The sequence below is a fragment of the Ascoidea rubescens genome (genome assembly GCF_001661345.1).
Source record: "Ascoidea rubescens DSM 1968 unplaced genomic scaffold ASCRUscaffold_3, whole genome shotgun sequence".
NCBI lineage: Eukaryota > Fungi > Ascomycota > Saccharomycetes > Ascoideales > Ascoideaceae > Ascoidea > Ascoidea rubescens.
Genome location: NW_017962915.1, coordinates 790,883 through 814,447, shown reverse-complemented (window position 1 = coordinate 814,447; position 23,565 = coordinate 790,883). Strand labels below are relative to the sequence as shown.

The 23,565-nt window shown below is 32.8% G+C and overlaps 11 protein-coding genes across 11 annotated transcripts; 4 read left to right on the top strand and 7 right to left on the bottom strand.

Annotated features, from left to right (window-relative positions):
* Positions 1-74: 74 nt before the first annotated feature.
* Positions 75-1,353, top strand: SDH2 (succinate dehydrogenase iron-sulfur protein subunit SDH2). The gene has a single exon (XM_020191044.1). It carries the CDS (start codon positions 244-246, stop codon positions 1,048-1,050), a length of 807 nt encoding a protein of 268 aa, XP_020048777.1. The 5' UTR covers positions 75-243; the 3' UTR covers positions 1,051-1,353.
* Positions 1,354-1,574: 221 nt separating this feature from the next.
* ASCRUDRAFT_74835 (uncharacterized protein) lies at positions 1,575-3,084 on the top strand. The gene has a single exon (XM_020192835.1). The coding sequence runs from the start codon at positions 1,631-1,633 to the stop codon at positions 3,011-3,013; it is 1,383 nt and encodes a 460-aa protein (XP_020048776.1). The 5' UTR covers positions 1,575-1,630; the 3' UTR covers positions 3,014-3,084.
* Positions 3,085-3,250: 166 nt separating this feature from the next.
* On the bottom strand, positions 3,251-9,874 carry MOT1 (DNA-binding ATPase; the record flags this gene model as incomplete). The annotated part of the gene is made up of 1 exon (XM_020191652.1): positions 3,251-9,874. One exon carries the CDS (start codon positions 9,872-9,874, stop codon positions 3,251-3,253), a length of 6,624 nt encoding a protein of 2,207 aa, XP_020048775.1.
* Positions 9,875-10,229: 355 nt separating this feature from the next.
* DLT1 (Dlt1p) lies at positions 10,230-12,102 on the bottom strand. Its single transcript, XM_020189090.1, has one exon. It carries the CDS (start codon positions 11,810-11,812, stop codon positions 10,427-10,429), a length of 1,386 nt encoding a protein of 461 aa, XP_020048774.1. The 5' UTR covers positions 11,813-12,102; the 3' UTR covers positions 10,230-10,426.
* A 782-nt stretch (positions 12,103-12,884) lies between these two features.
* ASCRUDRAFT_12497 (uncharacterized protein) lies at positions 12,885-14,060 on the bottom strand (the record flags this gene model as incomplete). The annotated part of the gene is made up of 1 exon (XM_020188933.1): positions 12,885-14,060. One exon carries the CDS (start codon positions 14,058-14,060, stop codon positions 12,903-12,905), a length of 1,158 nt encoding a protein of 385 aa, XP_020048773.1. The 3' UTR covers positions 12,885-12,902.
* An 843-nt stretch (positions 14,061-14,903) lies between these two features.
* On the bottom strand, positions 14,904-15,257 carry ASCRUDRAFT_69263 (uncharacterized protein; the record flags this gene model as incomplete). Its single annotated transcript, XM_020191651.1, has 1 exon — positions 14,904-15,257. One exon carries the CDS (start codon positions 15,255-15,257, stop codon positions 14,904-14,906), a length of 354 nt encoding a protein of 117 aa, XP_020048772.1.
* A 579-nt stretch (positions 15,258-15,836) lies between these two features.
* ASCRUDRAFT_7034 (uncharacterized protein) lies at positions 15,837-16,136 on the bottom strand (the record flags this gene model as incomplete). Its single annotated transcript, XM_020191783.1, has 1 exon — positions 15,837-16,136. The coding sequence occupies one exon, from the start codon at positions 16,134-16,136 to the stop codon at positions 15,837-15,839; it is 300 nt and encodes a 99-aa protein (XP_020048771.1).
* A 94-nt stretch (positions 16,137-16,230) lies between these two features.
* RPL19A (60S ribosomal protein eL19) lies at positions 16,231-17,962 on the top strand (the record flags this gene model as incomplete). Its single annotated transcript, XM_020191780.1, has 2 exons — positions 16,231-16,292; positions 17,401-17,962. The coding sequence occupies 2 exons, from the start codon at positions 16,231-16,233 to the stop codon at positions 17,960-17,962; spliced, it is 624 nt and encodes a 207-aa protein (XP_020048770.1).
* A 582-nt stretch (positions 17,963-18,544) lies between these two features.
* Positions 18,545-19,135, top strand: ASCRUDRAFT_85066 (GLTP domain-containing protein; the record flags this gene model as incomplete). Its single annotated transcript, XM_020194885.1, has 1 exon — positions 18,545-19,135. One exon carries the CDS (start codon positions 18,545-18,547, stop codon positions 19,133-19,135), a length of 591 nt encoding a protein of 196 aa, XP_020048769.1.
* A 576-nt stretch (positions 19,136-19,711) lies between these two features.
* ASCRUDRAFT_135246 (uncharacterized protein) lies at positions 19,712-20,308 on the bottom strand. Its single transcript, XM_020189088.1, has one exon. It carries the CDS (start codon positions 20,092-20,094, stop codon positions 19,777-19,779), a length of 318 nt encoding a protein of 105 aa, XP_020048768.1. The 5' UTR covers positions 20,095-20,308; the 3' UTR covers positions 19,712-19,776.
* An 801-nt stretch (positions 20,309-21,109) lies between these two features.
* Positions 21,110-22,624, bottom strand: TEC1 (Tec1p; the record flags this gene model as incomplete). Its single annotated transcript, XM_020190365.1, has 1 exon — positions 21,110-22,624. A coding segment is annotated over one exon (1,515 nt), but the record flags the coding sequence as incomplete, so codon positions are not given.
* Between the last annotated feature and the right edge of the window lie 941 nt (positions 22,625-23,565).

Here is a 23,565-nt window from a genome sequence, read left to right as displayed (position 1 = left end):
CTGGAAACAGGCTCCCGCCGACTTACTAATAGGAAGCGACGCATTTAAAATCTGCTCGACGGTCAGCTGGGGAAGCTCTCTCCTGGATAGTGATATTTATTGATTACTGCACTTGTTTGCTCTTTTTGTTCTCTTTCTTCTTCTTTCTCCTGCTTCCTCTGCTCTCTATCCTCTATATCTACTCCCACCCACGCCCTTCTTCCTCTACCACTCCATCTCTGGTCATTACTAATCCTCTTCGTCATGTTTAAAAACCAACTCTTGGGCTTGTCCTCCAATTCCCACCTCATCTCCAAAAACATCTTCAGAAATTTGGCTACTGTTGCTGACAAACCCGTCGTCTTAAAGACCTTCAAAATCTACAGATGGTCTCCCGACACTCCTCAAATCAAACCCCAGTTGAAGACCTACCAAATCGACTTGAACCAATGTGGTCCTATGATCTTGGATGCTCTTTTGAAAATTAAGAATGAACAAGACGCTACCCTTACTTTCAGAAGATCCTGCAGAGAAGGTATCTGTGGTTCCTGTGCCATGAACATTGAGGGCAGAAACACCCTTGCCTGTCTTTGTAGAATAAATAAAGACCCCAAAAAGGAAACAAAAATCTATCCTTTGCCTCACATGTTTGTCGTTAGAGATTTAGTGCCTGATTTGACCCATTTCTACAAACAGTATAAGTCAATTCAACCTTACTTGCAAAAGAAAAAAGAAATCCCCGAAGATGGTAAGGAAAACTTACAATCAATCTCCGACAGAAAAAAATTAGATGGTTTATATGAATGTATATTGTGTGCCTGCTGTTCCACCTCCTGTCCTTCCTATTGGTGGAATCAACAAGAATACCTCGGTCCTGCTGTTCTAATGCAAGCATATAGATGGTTGATTGACTCCAGAGACGAAGCCACTCTTGTTAGAAAACAAATGCTACAAAACTCAATGTCTCTTTATAGATGTCACACCATCTTGAATTGCACAAGAACCTGTCCAAAGGGTCTTAATCCAGGTAAAGCAATTGCTGAAATCAAAAAGACCTTATCCTTTGATTAAACCATAAAAACATCTCACTCATTCAATAACCAGTTGTTTTTTTTTGTTTGTTCTTTTTCACTTGTTCTTTAAATTTTTCTTCTTTATCTTCTTTATTTTTTTTTATTTTATGTAATTATCTTTTTTCTTTTCTCTGTCCTTTTTTTTTTCCTCATTTATATATCCCATCTTATACAAAGTTTATCTCCATCTCATCTGATCCTCATTCAAACATACTATCTAATTATCTCTATATTCCTATTTCTTATCTTATATAATATGGTAAATAAAATTACAATCGATATTTAATGCTATTATCTCTCCATTCTCTGTAGTTTCGAATCAATCAATCAAAACCAATCAAAATTAATCGAAATTAATCACAATTATTGCAAGAATTACCCCATAAAATGAAAAAATTGAAAAAAAAAAAGCAAATCTCATCCCTCGCTAAACTTAATTTTGCTTAGCAATTTGACTATGACATATTATTATTTAATCCAAATCAATTATACATATATATATATATAATACACATAACAATATCCACTTATTATACCACTTAGTTCTCAATAACTCATCTAACCCTCACCTTGCCATCATGATCGTAAATCCTGCTGAAACTAAAGACTACAAACCTCTCATTCTAATAAACAACCCTTCAAACCCCTTGGCCTACCAATCGCTTATCGAAAAAACTGTCTCTTACATCTTATCTGCCAACCAACAAAACTTCAAACTCTTGCTCCAAAATCACAAATTCCTACTAAACAACTACAATGAAAAAATCCTAAGCAACTACTTCAAAAACAACATCATGAACTACAACATCAAATACCTAGACTTCCTAATCCTACCCAAAATCAACAACGTCAATATCTTGCAAATTTACCTATCAAAGTTCTACAACCTATCAAGAAACATCATCGAAAAAAAAATAAACCAGTTTATTGCTGAATTCAAAAAAAAAAGAAGATTCTTCCAATCAGATTACTCTCTCTTAATCAAACCAAAAATATTCACGACTGTCCTATTCAATCTCAGTAACCTCAACCTAAGAAACACAAATCTCTACAACTGGAATCTCATTATATCTGATAACATACTCATTACAAACTACTTTTTCCACTCGATTTATCTAATCCACTACCAAAACTACCAAAACAAAAAAAAATTAAATGACAGTGTATTAAATGAGGAAAACGAACAATCCAAAGACACCCGAGACTCAAACCACCATCACAACACAAACAAAATCCAAACAACCCCCACAAAAAGCAACAACAGCTCCACCTCCACCTCCACCTCCTTCATGAGTGCTGATGATTATATCTATAACTCAAATCTACACAACATCTTCAATGCAAACCTGCTCATCTTCTCTTTGGATAACGTAAGAATCAAGTCTTCTACTCATCTAAGAGATCATGACACTTTGCTCGAAAACCATTTTAAAACAACCTGTGTTGGTGGAACATTCGACCATCTTCATGATGGCCATAAAATCTTATTATCAACCTGTTCTTTTTTGTCCTCAAAATCCATAGTAGTTGGTCTCTCTTCCAAAGATCTCTTGAGCTCAAAAAAATACTTCAATTTTTTAGAACCCTACCAGCTTCGAAAGGATAACATTGCCTATTTCCTATCCAAATTGAAATCAAACCCAAATAAAAAAGTAGACGTAAAAGTATTCGAATTAAACGATATTTGTGGACCAACTTTGGCACTTGAAAACATTGATTCCCTAATATTAACAAAAGAAACAGAAAAAGCAGGCACTTTCATCAACAATCAAAGAGCTGAAATCAATTTCCATCCCTTGAAAATTCATGTAGTGAATCTCATAAGTGACAATCTGGAATATGAAGACAATGTTCCAGATGATTTTGATTTGGAAAACGACAAACTAAGCAGCTCTCAATTACGAGAAAGCGATGCAAACCAATACCTCAATTTCAAGCTGATGTTGACTAATTTACAATAAATAATATATATAACTTTTATGACCTATGTATCAAATGTATAACTTCACATATATGAATAATACTAACGCTAACATTACAAAATCAACAACAACAACAAAAAAATAAACACAAATCCGAAAACAAAAAAGAAATGAAACAAAAAATGAAACAAAAAATGAAACAAGAGTTAAAATAATTAGTTATAAAAAAAACGACCAAAGAATATGTCTTGAACTTTCTAAACGTCTTTGAAGGCATTATCGAAGCGTCTTGATAAAGGAGTCAAGATTATATGCTTCTTCATACTGGGCTTCGTCCCAGAGCTCAACCAAATCACCCATAACAGCATTGGCTTGTGTTCCAAGAGCCATTTCATTCACTGTTTTTGATGCTACATCCTTTTCGTTGATAGATTCTGCTGAAGTTCCGGTCGCTGATTCTTCAACATCAAATAACGAAAGCAACTGATTTGTGTCCATCGACGTCAAACTAGTATTCTGTTGATTCACAATCGCCGATGCAACATTCACTTTGAATTTTTGTAAAGACATGATTTTCTCCTCAAGAGTATTTTTCGTTATCAATCGAAACACATTAACAGCTTTCTTTTGACCCAACCTATGAGCACGATCCATGGCTTGCAAATCATTCATTGGATTCCAATCATGCTCAACAAATATAACAGTATCTGCACCGGTTAAATTCAACCCCAAACCACCGACTCTTGTGGTCAACAATAGCACGTCAATTGATGGATCTGAATTGAATTTCTGAACAATACTTTGCCTTTCTCTGGGATCTGTTCCTCCATCCAATCTCATGAATGTAACAGAAGGCATATGTTTACGTAGTAGCTCATTTTCAACCATATCAAGCATGTCTTTAAGTTGACAAAAAATCAATGCCCGATGTTGACTTATAACTCCATCAGATATAATATCTTGTTGCTGCTGATTTTTTGTTGGACTCAATGATGTAACATTAGTTCCAATACCACATTCTAACAATAGATTCTGCAAATCTAGCAATTTAGGAGCATGTCTAATGTCATTTATATCCATTTTCTTATTGTTTAAATATTGACCAATCTCTAAGTAGTTTGGATGTTTGGGTGTTAAAACTAATCGAGGATGATTGCACAACTTTCTCAAATATTGTAATGCTTCAAAAATATGTGTCTTTTTAGTGTCTTCCTGCTCAGAAGCTTGCTTTATACCTTCTTCAACAAGTGATTTTTGCTTGGTTGAAAAATCCTTATATAATCGTTTTTGCAAATCACTGAGTTCACAATAACGATCTTGAATAATTTTGGGAGGTAAATCAGAAAGCACTTCCGACTTGAGACGACGGAGCATAAATGGTAACACCTGTTTGTGCAACGCCTCTAGTGCAAGAGCACCCTTTTCCTGTTCTTTTGAAGATGTCTTACTATTACGACTAGCACTAATTGGTTTTGCAAATTTCTCTTGAAATAATTTTTCAGTTCCCAAAAAGCCAGGCATTAAAAAATCAAACAATGACCATAATTCTAAAACATTATTCTGTATAGGAGTACCTGATAAAATTAATCTGTGATCTGCACTAATTGCTTTAACCGATTTTGTTAATTTTGAATTTGCATTTTTAATTATATGGCCTTCATCCAACACACAATAATTAAAACTATGAGCAGATATAACTGAGGTATCATTACGAGTAACATCATAAGAAGTAACAACTACATCAAAGTTATCAATTTGACCTTTCAAAGCAGCTCTCATTTGAGGATTTCCAGCGTAAACTAAAACAGTCAAAAATGGCGCATATTGTTTTATTTCTTGTTCCCAATGGCCCATAACAGATGGAGGACACACAACCAATGATGGCAATCTTCTGTATTCTTCTTTTCCAGTCTCTTGAAATTTTTCAGCTCTCATATGATGATCACTTGCTACAACACATATCGTTTGCAATGTTTTACCGAGACCCATATCATCACATAAAATACCATGCAAATGATACTTATTAAGAAAATATAACCAGTTCAAACCTTCTTGTTGATAATGCCTTAAACTGGCATTTATAGAAACTGGTAATTCAAATGGCTTTATTTTTGTTGGGTCCATCATTTGCTGAATGAACTCTCTTTCTCTTTCACGCCCTTTTAAAATATCATCAGGCAAATCTGGAGGATCTGGTATGCCTGCTTCCAATGGAACAAGTTTAATGAGAGACGCAAAAGTCGTTGTGGCCAACAAACGAATATCATTATTTGAATCACTCATTCTACCAAGCACAGGCACAATTAAGAAAACAACATAAGGCAATATGTCAGAACCCATGGTGGTTGATAAGTGGTATATACATTCTATAGCACCCTGTCTATCTTTAACTTCTCTAGAATTTTTGAGCAATGGTAAAACTGATTTGACAAGAAATGGCACAACTTTAGAAGGTATAGAGGAACACAAGGTAGCAAAACATTTAGAAGCAGCATATCTGAAAACGGAAAATTTTGCCTTTAAGCCCCTCAAAATCTGAGGCAATACAGTTAATATATCGTTTTGGATTATGTCAGGATGAAGATTGGGTAATAAAGACCTTATTATTCCAAAGGAATCAATTATTGATTGGCAAGTTTTCTCATTTTGAAAGACTGGATCAGTAGATTCCCTGTCCAAATTTTCCAAGGATAGTAATATAATTTCTTTCAATTTAGGTGATTTAACAAATAGTTCAGAACCATACATTTGCAACAACTTATCCAAGGTAAACCTAGCACCTTGACGTTTCACTTTTGCAGCATATACTGCTTTCTCATGCTCTGCAATATCAGAAGGATCAACAATTGCTTCTTCTTTACGCAAAGAAAGAATGTTTTCTGTAAATAGTTTGTTTGGTTCAAATTCTGGAACTTCTGAAGTATCGCAGCACAAAAATGCAGATAAGTTTTTAAGAATTTTATCAGAGACATTAGTTTTGCCTGCCATTTGCAAACTATTGGCCAAATTGGCAACTGCTTCTGCAGCTCTTTCTTGAAATAGTTCATGTTCTTCTGTTTTGACACTATCCATAAGCGACCTTATGAAGGGGTTTAGTTTCTTGGGCAATGATTCTTCAGCTTTTAATGCAGCAGCAGCATATGAGGCTAACACTCCAATGTTACGCTGATTTAATATTTTTTTGCAATCTTCTATAGTTGACAATATTAAGAATTTTTTCTCTTCCAAAATCTTGAATACTTGAATTCTGTACATTGGACTTAAAGATTTGTAAAGTTTATTATATGTTTGATTGGCAAATTTTTCTGCAGCTTCAATCGAAAAAGCATTTGCTCCGGCTTCTTTTTCACCTTGCACAACAACTGGAATTATAGGCATTTTACTTGGACTAATTTTACCAATTTCAATAAAAATATTAAATAAAGAAATGCAATGCATTCTTAAAGTTTTTAATCTTGGTACTAATTCCGTAAAAAATGGCAATTCTACCGAAGGTGTTTGCAAAACTTTTATAAAGTTTAATAAAAATAATTGCTTCAAATTCGAGTAATTATTCGGCAATTTTCTTTTTTTCAAAAACAAACAATATTCTTGGATTATTACACCGGTTAATATTTTAGGACTTGAATATCCAGATTTCATATACTGTTTAGCTAATTTCAGGAGAATATTGTTTAAAAAGGTGGATTTTAAAGAATAATATGAAAGTGTATTAGCAAACGCTATTGCGGCTTCGACTCTTGTCTTTATAAATATATCTTCACCAAGTAGTATTATATCACCATTGAATATTGGTGCATCAATATTAATATGGTTATCGCATTTATTTGGAACAGGAACATTTGAATCTGGAGGTGATGCTTTTCTTTTTCTACCTCTTTTTATCGGAACAACACCTCCATTTAAATCTGTAGGATTTAAAATATTATTTTTATTGTTTGATGGATTTTGAAAAGATTTTGATAATGAAGCAGAAAACATAATGCCCGATGGCCTCATTATTAAAGATGTATCCATTTGATAATGATTCCTTGGAATACCAATGGGAGTCATAAGTAAAGATAATAAAGATTCTGCGTGTTGGTTAAAGAAGGATTCAATATATTGACCCGAATTATTAGTATCAAGTTTTTGAATTTCAGTTAAAGCAGTGTTATAAACATTTACTGATAATTTCAAGACTTCGATATTTTGTTCAACTAGAATATTTTGAAATAAAAGTCTTAATAATTTCCCATTTATCCATGATTTAAATTTTTTATTTTCATTAATATCAGTATGAGAAATTTTTAAAAAAGAGATGAGAGTGTTCAAGACAGATTTTCTTACATTAGTGATTGAATGTCTTAAAAAGGGATATAACCTAGGTATTAAATGTTCAAATTTTAGATATTCATTATCAGAGTAGCTTTCCATATAATTTAGGACTCTTTCGTCTAAGCAAAGTTTAGCTAATAAATCCATTACCGAACCAATTGAAGAAGATAGATCATCTTTTAAATTTGTTAAACAATCCCATATGACAGGTAATAAGGATTTGATGGAATAGGGTTTTAATTTTAAAAATTCAGATACGATGGGGATCAAAGTAGAAGCAGCGACAGATTGAACGTCATCATCGGATTCTTTCAAGCCATATAATACGGTTCTCAAGATTTTATCAAGAAAGAGTTCAGGTTTTTTAAATAGTATATCAGTTCTAACATTTACAAAATATTTCAAGCCTAGCATACCCCCATGGCTAGCATCCCAACATGGGTATTTCAAGCCAGTTTGATAAGGATCTTGTAAAATGAGAGAGATTAAAGAATTGAAGATTTTTAAAGTCAAGTCGTCATTATCCTTTAAATGAATTAGTAAAGTAGCAAGAATTTGAGCAGAAGATTCTCTTACTGGAGCAACCACACTGTCAGAGACATAATCACCAAAACGATCTAAAGCAAATAGTATTAGTATTCTGCAACTTAGATCTTGTAGAATTAGTAAGTTTTTTTCATCATTTTCAGCTTTTGATTTTCCTTTAATTCTACCAACAGATTTTGCATGTTTTTTGATTAATTCAGTTAAGCCTAGAGCTGCACCATGTCTTATTTCCCAGCTTTGATCGAATAGGTTGAATAATAAAGATTCAAAGACCCCCTGGAATAGCCAAATAAATTTTGAGTATTTCGATTCTCTTGATATGAAGGAAGAATCTAAGGATGGGTCTAAGGATTTTGATTCAAGGACCAATTTATCTCCGCCTGCTTGGGAAGTGATTTTGATTGATTTAATTTTTTCATTAATATCGTTATTGTTGGGAAGATTATTATCAGGATTATTATCAGGATTATTATCAGGATTATTATTAGGATTATTATTAGGATTATTATTAGGAAGATTATTCAAATGGTTGTTATTTATTTGATTATCATTATTATTAATATTGTTCTGGTTGCTATTATCATTATCATTATCATTATTATTATTATTATTATTATTATTATTATTATTATTATTATTATTATTATTATTATTATTATTATTATTATTATTATTATTATTATTATTATNATTATTATTATTATTATTATTATTATTATTATTATTATTATTATTATTATTATTATTATTATTATTATTATTATTATTATTATTATTATTATTATTAGTGTTAACATTATCGTTCGTATCATTATTATTATTATTAATGATATTTGTATTGTTATTGTTGTTATTGCTGTTATTTTTATTATTTTGGGCCAATTCTCTTGAAAATGAGGATTGAGATAAATCTACAGGAGTTGAAGAGTTTGAATTATTTTTGGCATTAACTTTGGCTCTTCTTCTTGCCATTGCTTCTAGTCTAGTTGAAGATTTTGATTTTGATTTATGAGAAGGTCTAGGGATGTTGTTTTGATATTTTATGGGATCCTTTATGGAGTCCTTTATGGAGTCTTTTGAAAAGTCTCTTCTTGGAATAAACTTTTGATTGATCAGATTAATCGGGCTGTTAGAATTAGACATTTGATTATAATTATTGATTTTTGAATAGTTATTTTTCGTATTAATGATATTAGTGTTAGTGTTGGTAGTATTAATGTTGGTAGTATTAGTGTTGGCAGTGTTAGCGTTGGTGTTGTCATTGTTATAGTTGTTATTATTGTTGGTAGTGTTAATATTGATAGTGTTGTTGTTATTGGTAGTGTTGTTATTAATATTAAATTGATTATATTTGATGTATAAACTTGAATCTACATTAATACCTAGTCTTGCATTTAAAGATAATTTTTGTGATTTTAATTTTTCAAAATTATCATCAGGTTTAAACAACTTGATTTGATGGATTGAATTATCGCCTTTGTTTAAAGTTTTGCCGTTTTTAAAGATATCAGATAATATAAATTTGTCGAAAGTTATATAGTCATCGTTAAAATTATTGACGCTTGATTTTTGAGAAATAAGGAATTTTTTCAAATCTTCTTGTTCGATGTCAATTTCTGATTTAATTTCTGATTTAATTTCTGGATCGACTTTTATTTTGGAATGTGGTAGCTGTTCTTTTTTAATTTCTGGATCTTGGTTTTGGTCATCAGACATTTTGATATCTTTGTCGTGATCTATATCTTCATCTTTGACTTCATTTTTAGGATTGAATTCAGCATCATGATCATTGTTGTCATCGTCTTTATTCGGATCCCATATTTCAGCATTGGATACAATTCCACCGAAAGCTCTTGCGGCAGCCTTTCTTGTATCCCATTTTTTTGATTTCAAGTATGGATAGACTCTTTCGAGGATATTTATGATCTCGTCTGGATGGTTCTTTGAGGTATCAGCCAATTGATCAGCTGCAGTGTTTCTTATAAAGTTTGAAGAACCGGTATCTAGCAATAGGACTAAACGATCAAGCCTTGACATTATTTTGTGGTTTTGATTTGGGAATGCAGAGTTGTAGTTTGGGTGTGTGGTTAATGGCGATAAGATGGTAGGAGAGAAAGACAAATATATGAGGATACAGGATTAATTGAGTGGAGAGTTATGAATAAAAGATCAAAATCGAAAGACAGAAAAATAAAGTTTAGAATTTCACAATAAAGAATAAGAACAGAGAAGTGAATAAGATTGTATAGTATAGAGGCTCAGGGAATTGGCGAGAGCAGACAGAGGGAGGATTAGAACACACTGGAGTTGCAAGAGAAACAGTGGTAAGTCTGCATTATATAGACAGCACAGGCAGGACACCAGAGAGAGAGAGGAAGATCAGCTTATCCTATCGTGGAGTTGAGAGAAAGCGAATGCAAAAAAAAAGTCATTGCTTGGGCTTCTTATATATCTTTTTTTTTCACTACTCCTGAGTTCTGGCGCACAACTTAAAACGGCCTCTGCGCACCCCGCCGCCTGTTGCAGCACAGACCCAAACGCCGCTCGCTGATTGGTCCTCTAGTTATAGCGCTGAGCTAAGCACACGTGCTAGTGCGCGGCAAGGTGCGGGAAGTACGTTGCCACGTCCACGTCCTCGGAGTCGGTGCTCTCGAGGGTCTCCTGGAGATTCAGGGTCTGCATGCTAGAGGTCTGCAGACTGCGTGTGCGACGCGTGGCGGTGGGCACGTGTATGCGTGTCGTACTGGTGCTTGGTCGTGGCGCGTCACTGCCATCAGGCTCTGTGGCGCGGCTGTGTGTGGCGAATCTGGGGAGCGAGAGGTTTCTGAGGGTGGAGCCTGGTTTGGAGAAGATCTTGCTGAAGGTCGCCTGAGTGTTGTTGGGGCTGTTGATGGGACAGTCGCTGGAGTATGTCGTCATGAGCGAGTCTGAGAGCACCAACGACGAGCTGGTCTCCATCTGATTGTCGCCATAGGGATTGAGCAAGCTGTAGCTATTGCTGCCAAAATTGCCACGATTACTATTGTTATTACCATTATCATTATCGTTATCATTATCATTATTATTATTATTATTATTATTATTATTATTATTATTATTATCGTTATCGTTATCGTTATCGTTATTATCACCATCATGGCCACCATATGCTTCGGTATTTTTGTAGTTTGATATTTTATAGAAAATACTGTTAATCTTTGAAAAGTCAACTAATAATTCTAAAAATCTCAAAAAATCTCTTTGACTAATTGGTTTATTAGAAAATCTCAATCTTTCATAATTTTCAATCAATTCTTTAATTATTTTTTCATTCACTCTCTTATCATTCCCATTATCATTGTTATCATCGTTATCATTGATGTATAACAATATTTCTCGAAATGATAGATTCTTCAATTTCTCAAATATTTCTTCATTAATATTATTATTATTCTTCTTTTTCTTGTTTTTCTTATTGCAATCTTTGATTAGTTCTTTGAATTTAAATCGGTCCCCAATCGATTTTATTACATCTTCATAAACTAAACTCTTGGGTACCACATCTGTTATTATCTCTGCACTATCTTCCAAGTAAATGTTATTAACCAATGGATTTGACACCCCATCGTTTTGTATCGTTTTCTCTGGCTTGATGATCAGATTATAAACCTCTTGACTGGTATCCAATGTGTCATTGATCTTTTCCAACACATAAGCTGGTAAATCTCCCTCGCTTATTGGAATGTATCTCTTGGGAATATCTTGAAACAACTGCCTCAAATTGAACAACCGATAGCTAATTAGAAACAACGTCAACAATATAAATATGATGCACGACGCCAATATGACAAACGTATTTAACGCTGTAGTTCCATCTGATGTCTTTGAGTTGACGATAATGTCTATCAAGTCGATAATACAAAGCCCAAAAAACACTAGGGCTGCTAGTATGAGTGACGATCTAGAGATTATCTTTTTTATCTTCATATGAACCATATTAACAACTTTTTAGTTTCAATCATCACCAGCTATAACTTCCTCTACTCTACTCTACTCTGCTATATTCTGCCTGCCTCAAATCCACTTGGTTGCTCTTCTCGATCTTCTTTATTTACTCTCATTCTCACCGCCTGTTGTAAGCTTTACAAAAATTACCCAATTAGTACCAAGCGGAGCATTTCAATGTTAGCCACAACTTGAATAAATAACATTATTAAAGGATTGCTAAAGGATTAGAAAATAACCAAATACTGCCAGAGACTATGTGATTATATGACTATATGACTATGACATTATGAGATATCACCTATTATTAAATCATAACCAGTGTTGGATATTTCACCCAATGCTTGTATATGTTCTAATCATTCTATCGGTTCTATTTTGACTCATGTTAAAAGAATAATCGATATTTGTATTCAATTAACCGCCTTGGTTAATTTTAATATAATTTATTTCAAGTGATTTGAAATGATTTCAAGTGATTTAAAGTGATTTTGAAACGATTTCCAAATGATTATAGTAATCCGAATTTTTTGACTTGGAAAGGAAAGTCAAAACAAATTGAGCCATTAATTTATCCATCCATATTTATTGCAAAATAAAAAATAAAACATAAAAAATAAAAAATAAAAAATAAAAAATAAAAAATAAAAAATAAAAAATAAAAGAAAAAATAAGAAAAAAAGAAAAAAGAAAAAATAAGAAAAAAAGAAAAAAGAAAATAGTAGTATTCATTAATAGAGATTATATACATATTATATATAAACATAATACAAAATTGAGTGAAGAATTAAAGGTAGAGAGAAAAAGCAAATAGATAAAGTAGAGAAAACCGTATTCCAACCTTTTCAGTTTGTAAAATCTCTTTTAGATATTAGATAGTGTTGAATAATATAGATTGTAGATTAGTAATATCACAGAATATAGAAATGAAAAAGCAATAAGAAATATAATGAAAAAGATTATATTTAAGAAATACAGTAAATGAAATAGATAATTTAAACAAGTAGTTAATTAATTGATTAAATGATTAAGAATTGAAATTGAAATTGAGATCTATAGTATCGTCATTAATTTGTTTGTTTTAAGATTGAATCCTTTTTGAGTTTTTTTTTGATTTATTGATGGTATTAAATTTTTTTGAATTTGGTTTTGAGTTTGATTTTGACCTTAATTTTGGTTTTGGTTTTGATTTTGATTTTTGATTTGTATTTTTATTTTTATTTTTATTTTTATTTTGAGTTGGTTTACATTTTGATGGAGATTGTAAAGTGAAATCTAAAATACAGTCATCATTATCATTGTTATTATTATAAGCATCTTCATCTTCGTCACCAATTTTAGAGGGCATTATAGGAATGAATAAAGCACTTTTAGGGTTGAACTGTTCCATTTTAATCGAAGGAAAGGTTACTTTTCTATCATCATGAATATTGTGATTATAATGGTTATTTTGATTGTTATGATGATCATTACTATGGTTATTATGATGATCATTATTGTGATGATCATTGTAATTATAATATGAGAAACAAGGTATAATTGGATGAATATCATTAGGAGTTAAAGGTTCGGAGTAGAATAATTGGGATGGTGTCTTTGGGTAATCATTAGAAGTGTCAGGCAGATGTATATTAGAGAAGTTGTGAGAATAATTTGAGTAAGTAAGATCACTATCATTATCATTATCATCATCATTGTCATTTTGGATGTGAAGTTGATTATTTATATTATTTATATTATTTAGAGAGAAAGTTAGCGAGTTTAGTATATTTTCGTCAATTTTTGGACTTGATTCATTAAACAGATTTTTTCTGAATAATAAATCATTGTCGTTATCATTATCATTGTCAATATCAATGTTACTGTTACTGTTATTGTTATTGTTATTGTTATTGTTATTGTTATTGTTATTGTCAATATTGTGGTTAATTGAAGCTGACGAAGTGTCAAAAAAAATGGAATGAATTTCATTTTGAGACATGATTTGTACTGGACTGTTAAACTGGGTATTAAAAATGGGAGATTTAAAAGAGGAAGAATTGGAGATTGATAAATTTTGACCAGTATTATTATTATTATTATTATTATTATTATTATTATTATTATTATTATTATTATTATTATTATTATTGATATTATTATTTATATCACTGTTTATATCACTGTTATCCTCAATAATGTTAATATTCGTATTTTTAATGGCTTCTTCATTATCATCATTATCTTTATGAATTATCATCTCTTATATATATACATATAAAAAGTTCATATGAAAACAAAGAGGCAAAATTATGAAAAGCTGAAATAAGGATATGAAATAAAATGAAGTTTAATAAAAGGATGTGAAAATGACTAAAGAGGCAGTAAAATAATACAAAATGCTAAGGAATCAAAAAAAAACAAAAAGGGAAAAAAAAAATCAAGAATAATAACAGAATGATGATATTAAGATAATAATATAAACGATGATGTTAGATTAAAATTATAATTGTAATTGATATTTTATGAACAAAAAAAAAAAGAAAGAGAAGGAAATAAAGAAAAAGGCAAAAAAAGGAAAAAGAGATCTCTTGTATATGGCTACAACCACCATTGCCTGCTATTAAAATAAGCAAATAAGAAACAAGATTTATGATAATTTAAGAAATAATTTAACAATCATTACTTTTTTGTAAGGAAAGATGTGAAAAGGTTAAATTGGTTTGTACGGCAGATAATCAAATGAAAAATAATAATTGATTAATAGGAAAGGGAAGCAGGTAACAGAATAAGAGAAGCCTAATAGGATCATTGAAAGTATGGGTAGCGATAGTTAAAATTGGATTATAAGGAAGATGAGTGTTTAAAATGCAATCAGAAATGATGGGCAATTCCTGAACCTAAAGCAAAAACCAACACAAAGACTAAAGCAAAAGAGAAAAGAGTAAAGGCTGTTCTGGAACCCAGTGCTGGAGACAAATTGCCTGCCGAAAAGCCCTCTGCAAGAACAAGCCTGGCCCAAACAGCAAAAGAGACTCTGTCCAGCACAGCAGAAGAAGCAGAAGCAGCAGAAGAAATAAAGGCAACAGAAGAAGGTCGTGATCTAGAAACAGAAAAGGCAGCATGAAGCAGCCCGAGGCGGGCACTTGCTTGACACCTGCAGGCCTGCAGCGCTCTCACGGCCTTGCGCCGAAGCTCGTGCAGATAGAGATAGCAGCGAAAGCCGTCTCTGTGGTTTGCTGGGCGCGCAGTGGATCTTGCAGAAGTCTTGTTCGGGCTTGGGTCTGGCAACGGATCTTGGCGGATTCTGACGGAGGGCAGTCGACCCCCTGCGTTCCGACAGCGGCGGCTGTTTGGTTGCCTTACGAGAGCCGCTCCAACGCAGCAGCAGCAGCAGCAGCAGCAGTGGCGACAGATTCAGCAGCAGCAGACCCCAGACCCTGGCCCTAAACGCCATCAATTTCCACTGTCCAGCCGATGGCGCGGTTTGGCTGCCCACGCCGGACGCTGCTGCAGCCTTCCAAGCCTCCAAGTTACACTTCCTTGGAGGAGTTCTCAGCAACATCTCAAGTGAATAACAGGTGAACAAGTGCGAATAAAAGTGAGTATTGTTTATGGATATGCTTCGTCTCTCTCACGATAGCCAGTTGAGTGTCGCCGGAAAAGCAAGTGCGTGAGCTGGATGAGCTGATAAAGTTGCTTCCACTATCGCCAGTTCCTTCGTTGCCTTATTTGCTCTGGCTGCCTTGATTGCAACCACTACTCGCTATCAAGCTCCCTATTTCAAGTTTCTCCAGCTCCTCTCAACTTAACCTTCAGCCCAACCCCTTTGGCTTCTACAGTGCATCTTTCTTAAGTTCGACTGCTGGATTATAGTAAAATACTACAATTTGAATATGAAAAAAAGATAAACAAAAAAATAAACAGAAATGCCAACTAGAATCTATAAAATAAAATCAATTTTATGCCCAACGAGAATTAAAACAAACAAAAAGAGAATCAAAAATAAACCATACTAATTTACATTATTGTGCTTCTATTTTTTAAAATGAGTACGATTCAATTTGAATTTCTTATTTATCTTCTTATAATTAAGATGTCTTGCATCTCTCCATCCACTCGTTGAAATCTTCTTCTCTTCAGGGTGCTCAACCACCATATCTTCGTCTCTATTACCATCATTACCATACTCTTTTACTTTTTGCTGTTTTTCAATATTTTCTTTTAATTTTTCCGAAATCTGTTTTCTCTTTTCATCGTCGTATTTTTGAAACACTGACTTTCTCTTTAGAGATTTAGACTTTAATTTGGATTTAGAACGTAGCGAATGTGCCATTATGCCTATCTTATCTCCCTATACTGCTGTATTCAATTTTGCGATTTCCCACCTATTTTTTAAATCATCATCTATTAGTTTTGAAATTATTTCAATGATTAAAAATCAACAACTAAAAAAAAATCAATCACATGTATTATCTCAGGGCTCTAACAAGTAGTTATCTTACCATTCTGATTTATTCCGCATCTACAACTTTCTCCAATTTTGAATCATCTCACATGATCTTCATTCCCATACAACACACTGTGACTTCCCTTCCCAATCCGCTTTTCTCAATCCTCATACCCTTCCACAGCCCTACTCCTTCCATCATCAAATCACGCTTCCACCACCAACTTCTCCTTGTATTCTGAAAAAAATTGTAGTTATATTACATCTCTAAATCGTCCTTTAAATCAACAAGATAACTTCTGTTCATTTATCCAAAGCAAGATTTATTATCGATAGGAGAGGATTATCAAAAAAAAATTAAAAAAATGTGAGTGCCAACCTATCATTACCTCCCCCACTTTATTATATTCTCCGTTACATTATACAATATGCCATATCAATTTATATTATCTCTCGTTTCATTATATATGAAATCATTTAATAATAGAAATACACCATTTAAATCATTTCTATAAAAACAAATAAACATAAAAATAAAAACCGAATCAGAATTAGAATTAAAACCAAAATCAAAATTAAATACTTGTTTTTTCCAAATATCTCGTCTTTCTCTATATTCAATTCTAATGTCATATTCTATAAATCATATTTGTTTCTTGAAAAATGATCTTAATTTACATTTCTCTACCTTTTGTAGAACACCATCCAAATCACTTTAACTTATAACAAACAATTTCATTTGATTGTTTTTCCTCAATTTAATAAATCATTATTAACATAACACTATTATTCTTAATACCAACTTGATTAATTTGAAAATTATAAAAGAAAAAAAAAAAATCTCTCTCACATGAATTTTACAATAAAAATTGTTCCTTTAAGAAAAATCGGTGATTGAAAAATTGACAACTACATTTTTAAACCAGTTCAAATTTCAATAAAATTAACACATTTAATAAATATTTACAAAAAAAAAAAAAAAAAATATTAATTACTATTACTAAACCCGATTATTATAACTAGTTATTATAATTGATATTTTTATATAACATATTTATACAATTGATATTGCTAATTGAGATTTAATATTTTTTTTTTAAAAAAATGCTTTTATACTAACTACTTTAATTTTATTTTTTTATTTCAATAGGCCAAATTTAACGACTCAAAAAAGACTTGCTGCCTCTGTTCTCGGTGTCGGCAAGAGAAAAATTTGGTTAGATCCATCTGAAATTTCCGAAATTGCTGTCTCCGATTCTCGTCAAGCGATTAGAAAATTATACAAAAATGGTATCATTGTCAAGAAACCAGCTAGAATCCACTCTCGTTCCAGAGCTAGAGCCTTAGCTGAATCAAAACGTGCTGGTCGTCACACTGGTTATGGTAAGAGAAAAGGTACCAGAGAAGCAAGAATGCCAACCGAAGTCTTATGGATGAGAAGATTAAGAGTTTTACGTCGTTTATTAGCCAAATACAGAGCTGCTGGTAAAATCGATCGTCACTTATACCACTCTTTATACAAAGCTGCTAAAGGTAATACTTTCAAACACAAACGTTCATTGGTTGAACACATCATCCAAGCTAAGGCTGAAGCTGCTCGTGAAAAATCCTTAAAGGAAGAAGCTGAAGCCAGAAGATTAAGAAACAAAGCTGCTCGTGAAAGAAGACAAAAACGTATCGAAGAAAAGAGAGAAGCTTTACTTAAAGATTAAATTAATCATTCATAGTAAAATGCATTTATATATGTCTGTAATTTATAATTTTATTATCTATGGTAACAATTGAAAATTACTGTTCTCTGATTTCTAAAGCTCTTTCTATCCCAACAACATTCTTTTTTCTCATCTCCAACACCATTCCACTTTCAGCTAACAATAAGATGCCATCCAAACAGCATTATCCAGACAATTCTCGCTTATTGTTTGTTTCTCTGTCCTCATTTCCATTGCTACAACCATTTCGAACTGGTCTGTTTTTCACGTCCCTGCCCAGTTTTTCCCTCCACATACGGGCCATTGCGTATGACATCTTTTCAATATTTGTTTCGTTTTCTATGGACATCCCTTTACTTTTCGGGACATATGGGCCAGAGTATGTCCTTAGCTGCGGAATTCCTCTTTACACGTAGTAGTATTTGAGATATATTTATCTTCACCACCAAAGATAATTCAAACTGTTGGTTCTTTCGTATAAATATCCTCCAACTCCTTACTAGATTTGCTGCAAACTAGTTATTTCTCAAGGCTCGCTTATTTCTTGAATTGTCCATTCGTTACACCAATTTTTTTTGCAAAATGTCCACCTTTTTTGACGGTAAAAAATCGTTCACTGAAGTTCCAGTTAATTCAAATAAGATTGACACCTCTGAATTTTTGCTTGCAACTGAAGATTTAATCAAGTTATTTGATTTATTGGGCTCTACTGCTTTCAATGTTGTTCAGAGTGATATGACCGGTAATGTCAAAAAAATTAGAGACTTCTTGTTGAAAAATCCTTCATCTGCCACCACTTTACAAGATATCGTTTTAGCTGAAAAAGCAGGAAAGGACAAAACAGCTACCCAAGGTTTATTATGGTTATCAAGAGGTTTGCAATTCACTGCTCAAGCCATGAGGGAAACTGTTGACAATCCCTCAAAGGAAATGACCGAAACCTTTACTAGTGCTTATAACAAAACTTTGGTTAAATATCATAATATGTTCGTTAGACCAGTTTTCAAATTGGCTATGAAAGCATGTCCATACAGAAGCGACTTCTTTAAGAAATTAGGTGAAGATCAAGCAAAAGTTATGGCTCAATTATTAGCTTGGTTGGCTGCTTTGGAAAATATTGTTCAAATTATCTTTGATTTTTACAAATCTGGCAATTATGGTAAAGGTCTTTAATTTACTTTAAATGGTGGTAAAGATTGATCCAACTGTAGTATTGTGCGAGCCCTTCAGATATCTTCATTTCATTATTTTTTCTTTTGAATTTTCTATTACTTTCTGATATTTTCTCTAAACAACCTTTTATGATAGCTTAATTATACGTCTAATTCTATTTCTAATAAATAGGTCTTAACATGCATACTACTTGTTCCTTAGATTTATTATCACTCGCTCGTTTTTGTTGATGTTCGATAAAATCAAACCCGAGAAAAACTTTATCTCAAATTATCAAAGTCTTTCTGATTAGATTTCTTTTACGTTGATGGAGTTTTACTTTTAAAACTTATTTTTTGAGATTAAATAACTAAAACTAACAAAATTTGAAAATATTTATAAAAACCAAAAAAATAATTATAAAAAAAAATTTGAAAAAAAAAATTCAAACAAAACAAAACAAATAATATTAATCAAAAACTTAAATTCATTATCTGTTAAAATAATGAAAATTCAAAAAATAATAATATAAATCTTAAAACAAGAAAAAGAAGTAAATATGAAAAATATTAAATATATATATAAAAAAAAATAATTATAAAATAAATGGCCCAAAAAAGGAAGTGAAGTGAAATGTTTAATGGTTTGTTCTTATTATTATATCAACAGATGACAAACCAAAGAAGAAAAAAAATTAAATTAAACAAAGACAAAAAAGATATTAAAAGAGTGTATGTATAAAAAGAAACACAATATATAAAAAGTAGATATGAATTATGAGTAATGTATAATGACATAAACAAAATAACAAAGGTAATCAAAATATGGAGTTGTGAAAAAAAAATAATAGAAAGGATTATTTTGAGATGTATTTGGTAAAAGGGAAAGGAATTATTAATGATGAGTCTCAAAAATAAGAGATCTAAATGATGAAATGGGAATTGAAATTTATTTAGAACATGAAAGAAATTAAAAGGCATAGATCATTCTAAAACAAAAAGATAAATTCTTTTTATTAGAATTTTTCAATACCAGTACCAACAACTAATACAAATTTAAACTAATAAATAAATATAAACAAATAAAACAACAACAAGAATTGAAACAGCAAATGCTAAATTAGGAGTCTACAACAGGACCCTAAACAATGGACTACAGAATAATAAAATTTTTAATTTTTATTTTTTTATATTTTTTTATTTTTTTTTTTATTTTTTTTGATTACCATATGTTTGGAAAATCTTCTTCTTGTTTAAAAATATTCTGTTTTGTAAGAGACTCGTTAGGTAAACCATTGTTTAAAGCTGGAGACATCATTAGAGCTGGATTCATTGTTGCAGTTGATAATATTGAATTATTAGAAGTATTTGAGAATACGGAGGAAAAGCTATTGGTAGAAGTTGTTGAGTTAGCAGAAGGTATTGGAGAGGTTGATTGTAAACCTATCAAAGGATTACTGGAAGCCAAGTTTGCTGCATTAAATAAAGTAATATCATCATTATTTAGATTAAAGCTCAAATCATTAACGGCTGCAAAATTATTTGGGTAATCAAATTGGGTATTCGAGGATATGGCTGGTTCAGAAAACATTCTTCTTTGTAGAGGTTTCATGCCAGTAGCTGGGTTAAGGAAAGCTGGGTTTGGATTTGGAACCACCATATTTGGTCTCATTAGGTTTGCTTTGAAAGCATAAGGTAAGGGAGAAACACTATTGTTTGAGGAGGTATTGTTAGGATTTGAATTGTGGTTAGGGTTAGGGTTTGAATTAGGATTTGAGCTATTGTTGTTAGTGTTGGTGTTGTATATTTCACCCATTGATTGAAATTTTGCAAAGTTTGAGTTATTAAATTTGTTTGATTGTTCGTTAGTTGCAATAAAATTACTGAAAGCAGAGGGGTTCATGTCTGCGATTGGGGAAACCGAGCCAGGAGAAAAGCAAGTTGTGTTTGTAACGTTGTTGATATCTAGTGGAGATTGTTGATATTTACTTATTAAATCTGGTTGGAAAGAAGGTAAACCTGAGTTCATGACTGGGTTACCGAGATGGTGATTTGGCAAGTGGATTCTTCTTATAACGGTTAAAGCGTCGTCTGAATTGGTGACTCTTGAGAATTCCCATAATAGGACGGTTCTAATATTTTTTCTTAAAATGTTGCTTCCATTTGGAAATTCTAGGTCATTTTTGAAAAGAATTTGTTTTATGGTGATGGCTCTAGTTGCAACGTCTTTTTGTTTATCCAAAGCGTCTTCGTCAACAGATTGGACGTTGTTTTTGTCAACGCTACCGAAGAAGGCAGACCAAAATTCTGGAGCAAATTTGAGACCCAAGACAGCATTTTTAACGCCATTAACGAGTTTGCTGTTTTTGACTTCAACAGCGTCAGTTAGTCTTACGACTTCGTGGCCAAAGGAGTAGATGACAGTTAAAACAGACCAGTTTGTTTCGTTGACAGAGAGGCCTTTTAATTCAAGACTGAGGTTAGTTTCGTATTTACCGCCGGACAAGAAATCTTCAACAGCGTTATTGTTGGAGTCAGTGCTGTTATTTTCGGAGGAGCTATTTGAATTGACGTTATTGTTGTTATTTGAGGTAGTGGAAGTAGTAGAAGTAGTGGAGATGGTGGAAGTGGTGTCTTTGTTTTTTGGCAAAACGACTTTAACCATACCATGTATAACTGGGACATTATTGTTTGTTAGGTCGAATAAACCTGGGAATCTTGAGGAGATGTTTGCGTTTGATTTAATTTTTAGGGGAGTGTCGAATTCTTTAGATTTGAGGTTTGAGTAGGTGTGAGATTGAGAGGGTTCGTCGAATTGGAGAAAGTTCATTCTGAAGTCTTTTAGTAGGACTTCACAGACGTCCTTTGAGTTGTTACCTGAGATTCTTCTTCTTGGAGATTTTCTGTAGTGAATTGAGGATTGGTTTTGGATCATTCTGTTTTCACCTATGGATTTTTGAAATGTTATTTCGGAAAAGACTTCTTCAAATTTTTTGAGGGATTCTGGGTCTTGGGGACCGTTGTTGATGAGATCAATTAGTTTTGAGTTTTTTTTCAAATTTTTAATGACTTGAATGTGGGAAGAGACTTGTTTTCTTGTTCTAATTTTTCTTGTTTTTTGGAGAATGTAGTCTGAGATCAATTCGTTTCTACCACAAGATCTTCCGCTGACTTTGATTTTGCTGAGGCCATTTTTGGGGATGATTTTGAGGGCTTCTTCAAAGGCGGATTCTACATCTGGGCCCCAGACTTCAGTTTCATCGTCGTCGATGTTTCTTAATCTGGTTGAAGTGGCGATTTTGGGGACAAAGGTTGAGATACCTTGTAGGGAGTATGATTGTTGCTGTTGTTGTTGTTGTTGTTGTTGTTGTTGTTGTTGATTTTGAATGTTGGCAGAAGTAGAGGAGATTTGTGAGGATGGATTGCATTTAAAGTGTTTATTGGTTAAGAAGGAGGATTGAACGGGAATAGGAGCGTGAATTGGCAAGTTGTTGATGTTGCTGATGTTCATATTCATGTTCATGTTCATGTTCATGTTCATGTTGTTAAGAGAGTTTAGATTGTTCAAGTTGTTGAAATTGTTGATGTTGATGTTATTCAAGCTGTTAAAATTTGAGTTGTTGTTGTTGTTGTAGGAAGAAGGATTGAAATTGAGTAGGTTGTTGGAAGACAATAGGTTCATTTCTTCAAAGGGTCTTTTCCTTGAGTAGTCGATATCTGGCGAGGATACTTCGTTGTCAGTTTCTTCGTTGTTGTTGAGGGAGTTGTTGGTATCGTTTAGGTCGGATAGGTTGTTTGAGATGGAGGAGTTGATGATATGGTCGTTTTCTGATTCGTCTTGGGGAAAGTTAGAGGTTGGCATGACTTTTCTAACGGAAACAGAGGTTTCATGGACTTGAAAGACCTGTCTTCCATCATCGGACACAGAGATATCGACGATCATGGGAAGGTTGCTTTTCTTGGAGGAGTCATTGGTGTTGGAGGAAAGAGAAGTGTTGTCGACGGATGAATTGGGAGAAGTTGAGGTGGACAATTTGTTGTTGACGAGGTCTAGATTTTGGATTTTGCTTTGGATGTTGTTTACGTTATTAGAAGAGGATAGGGCAGAGATATCAGGGGTGGTTGTAGTTGTGTTGATGGTGTCGTGGATATCGAGGGAGGTGGTTGAGAGAGGGCTGTAGACCTCTGGAGGAAAGAGATGAGCTTGTGGCTGAGATTGTGTGAGAGTAGACATTAAAGGAGAGTATTGGGGATGTTAGAGAGAAGAGGGTAAAAAACAGGGGCACGAATTAAGAACAAAACTAGAGGAAAACGATGAGAGTAGAGTAGTGAAAGTAAAGTATTGTAGAAATATAGAGCTGTAGAGATAAAGGTATCTATTGAGTGGGCTGTAGTTGGTAAATGGCGAAGGGTTAAGGGAGAGTGAAAATTTTAATTAAGGAGTGGATTGGG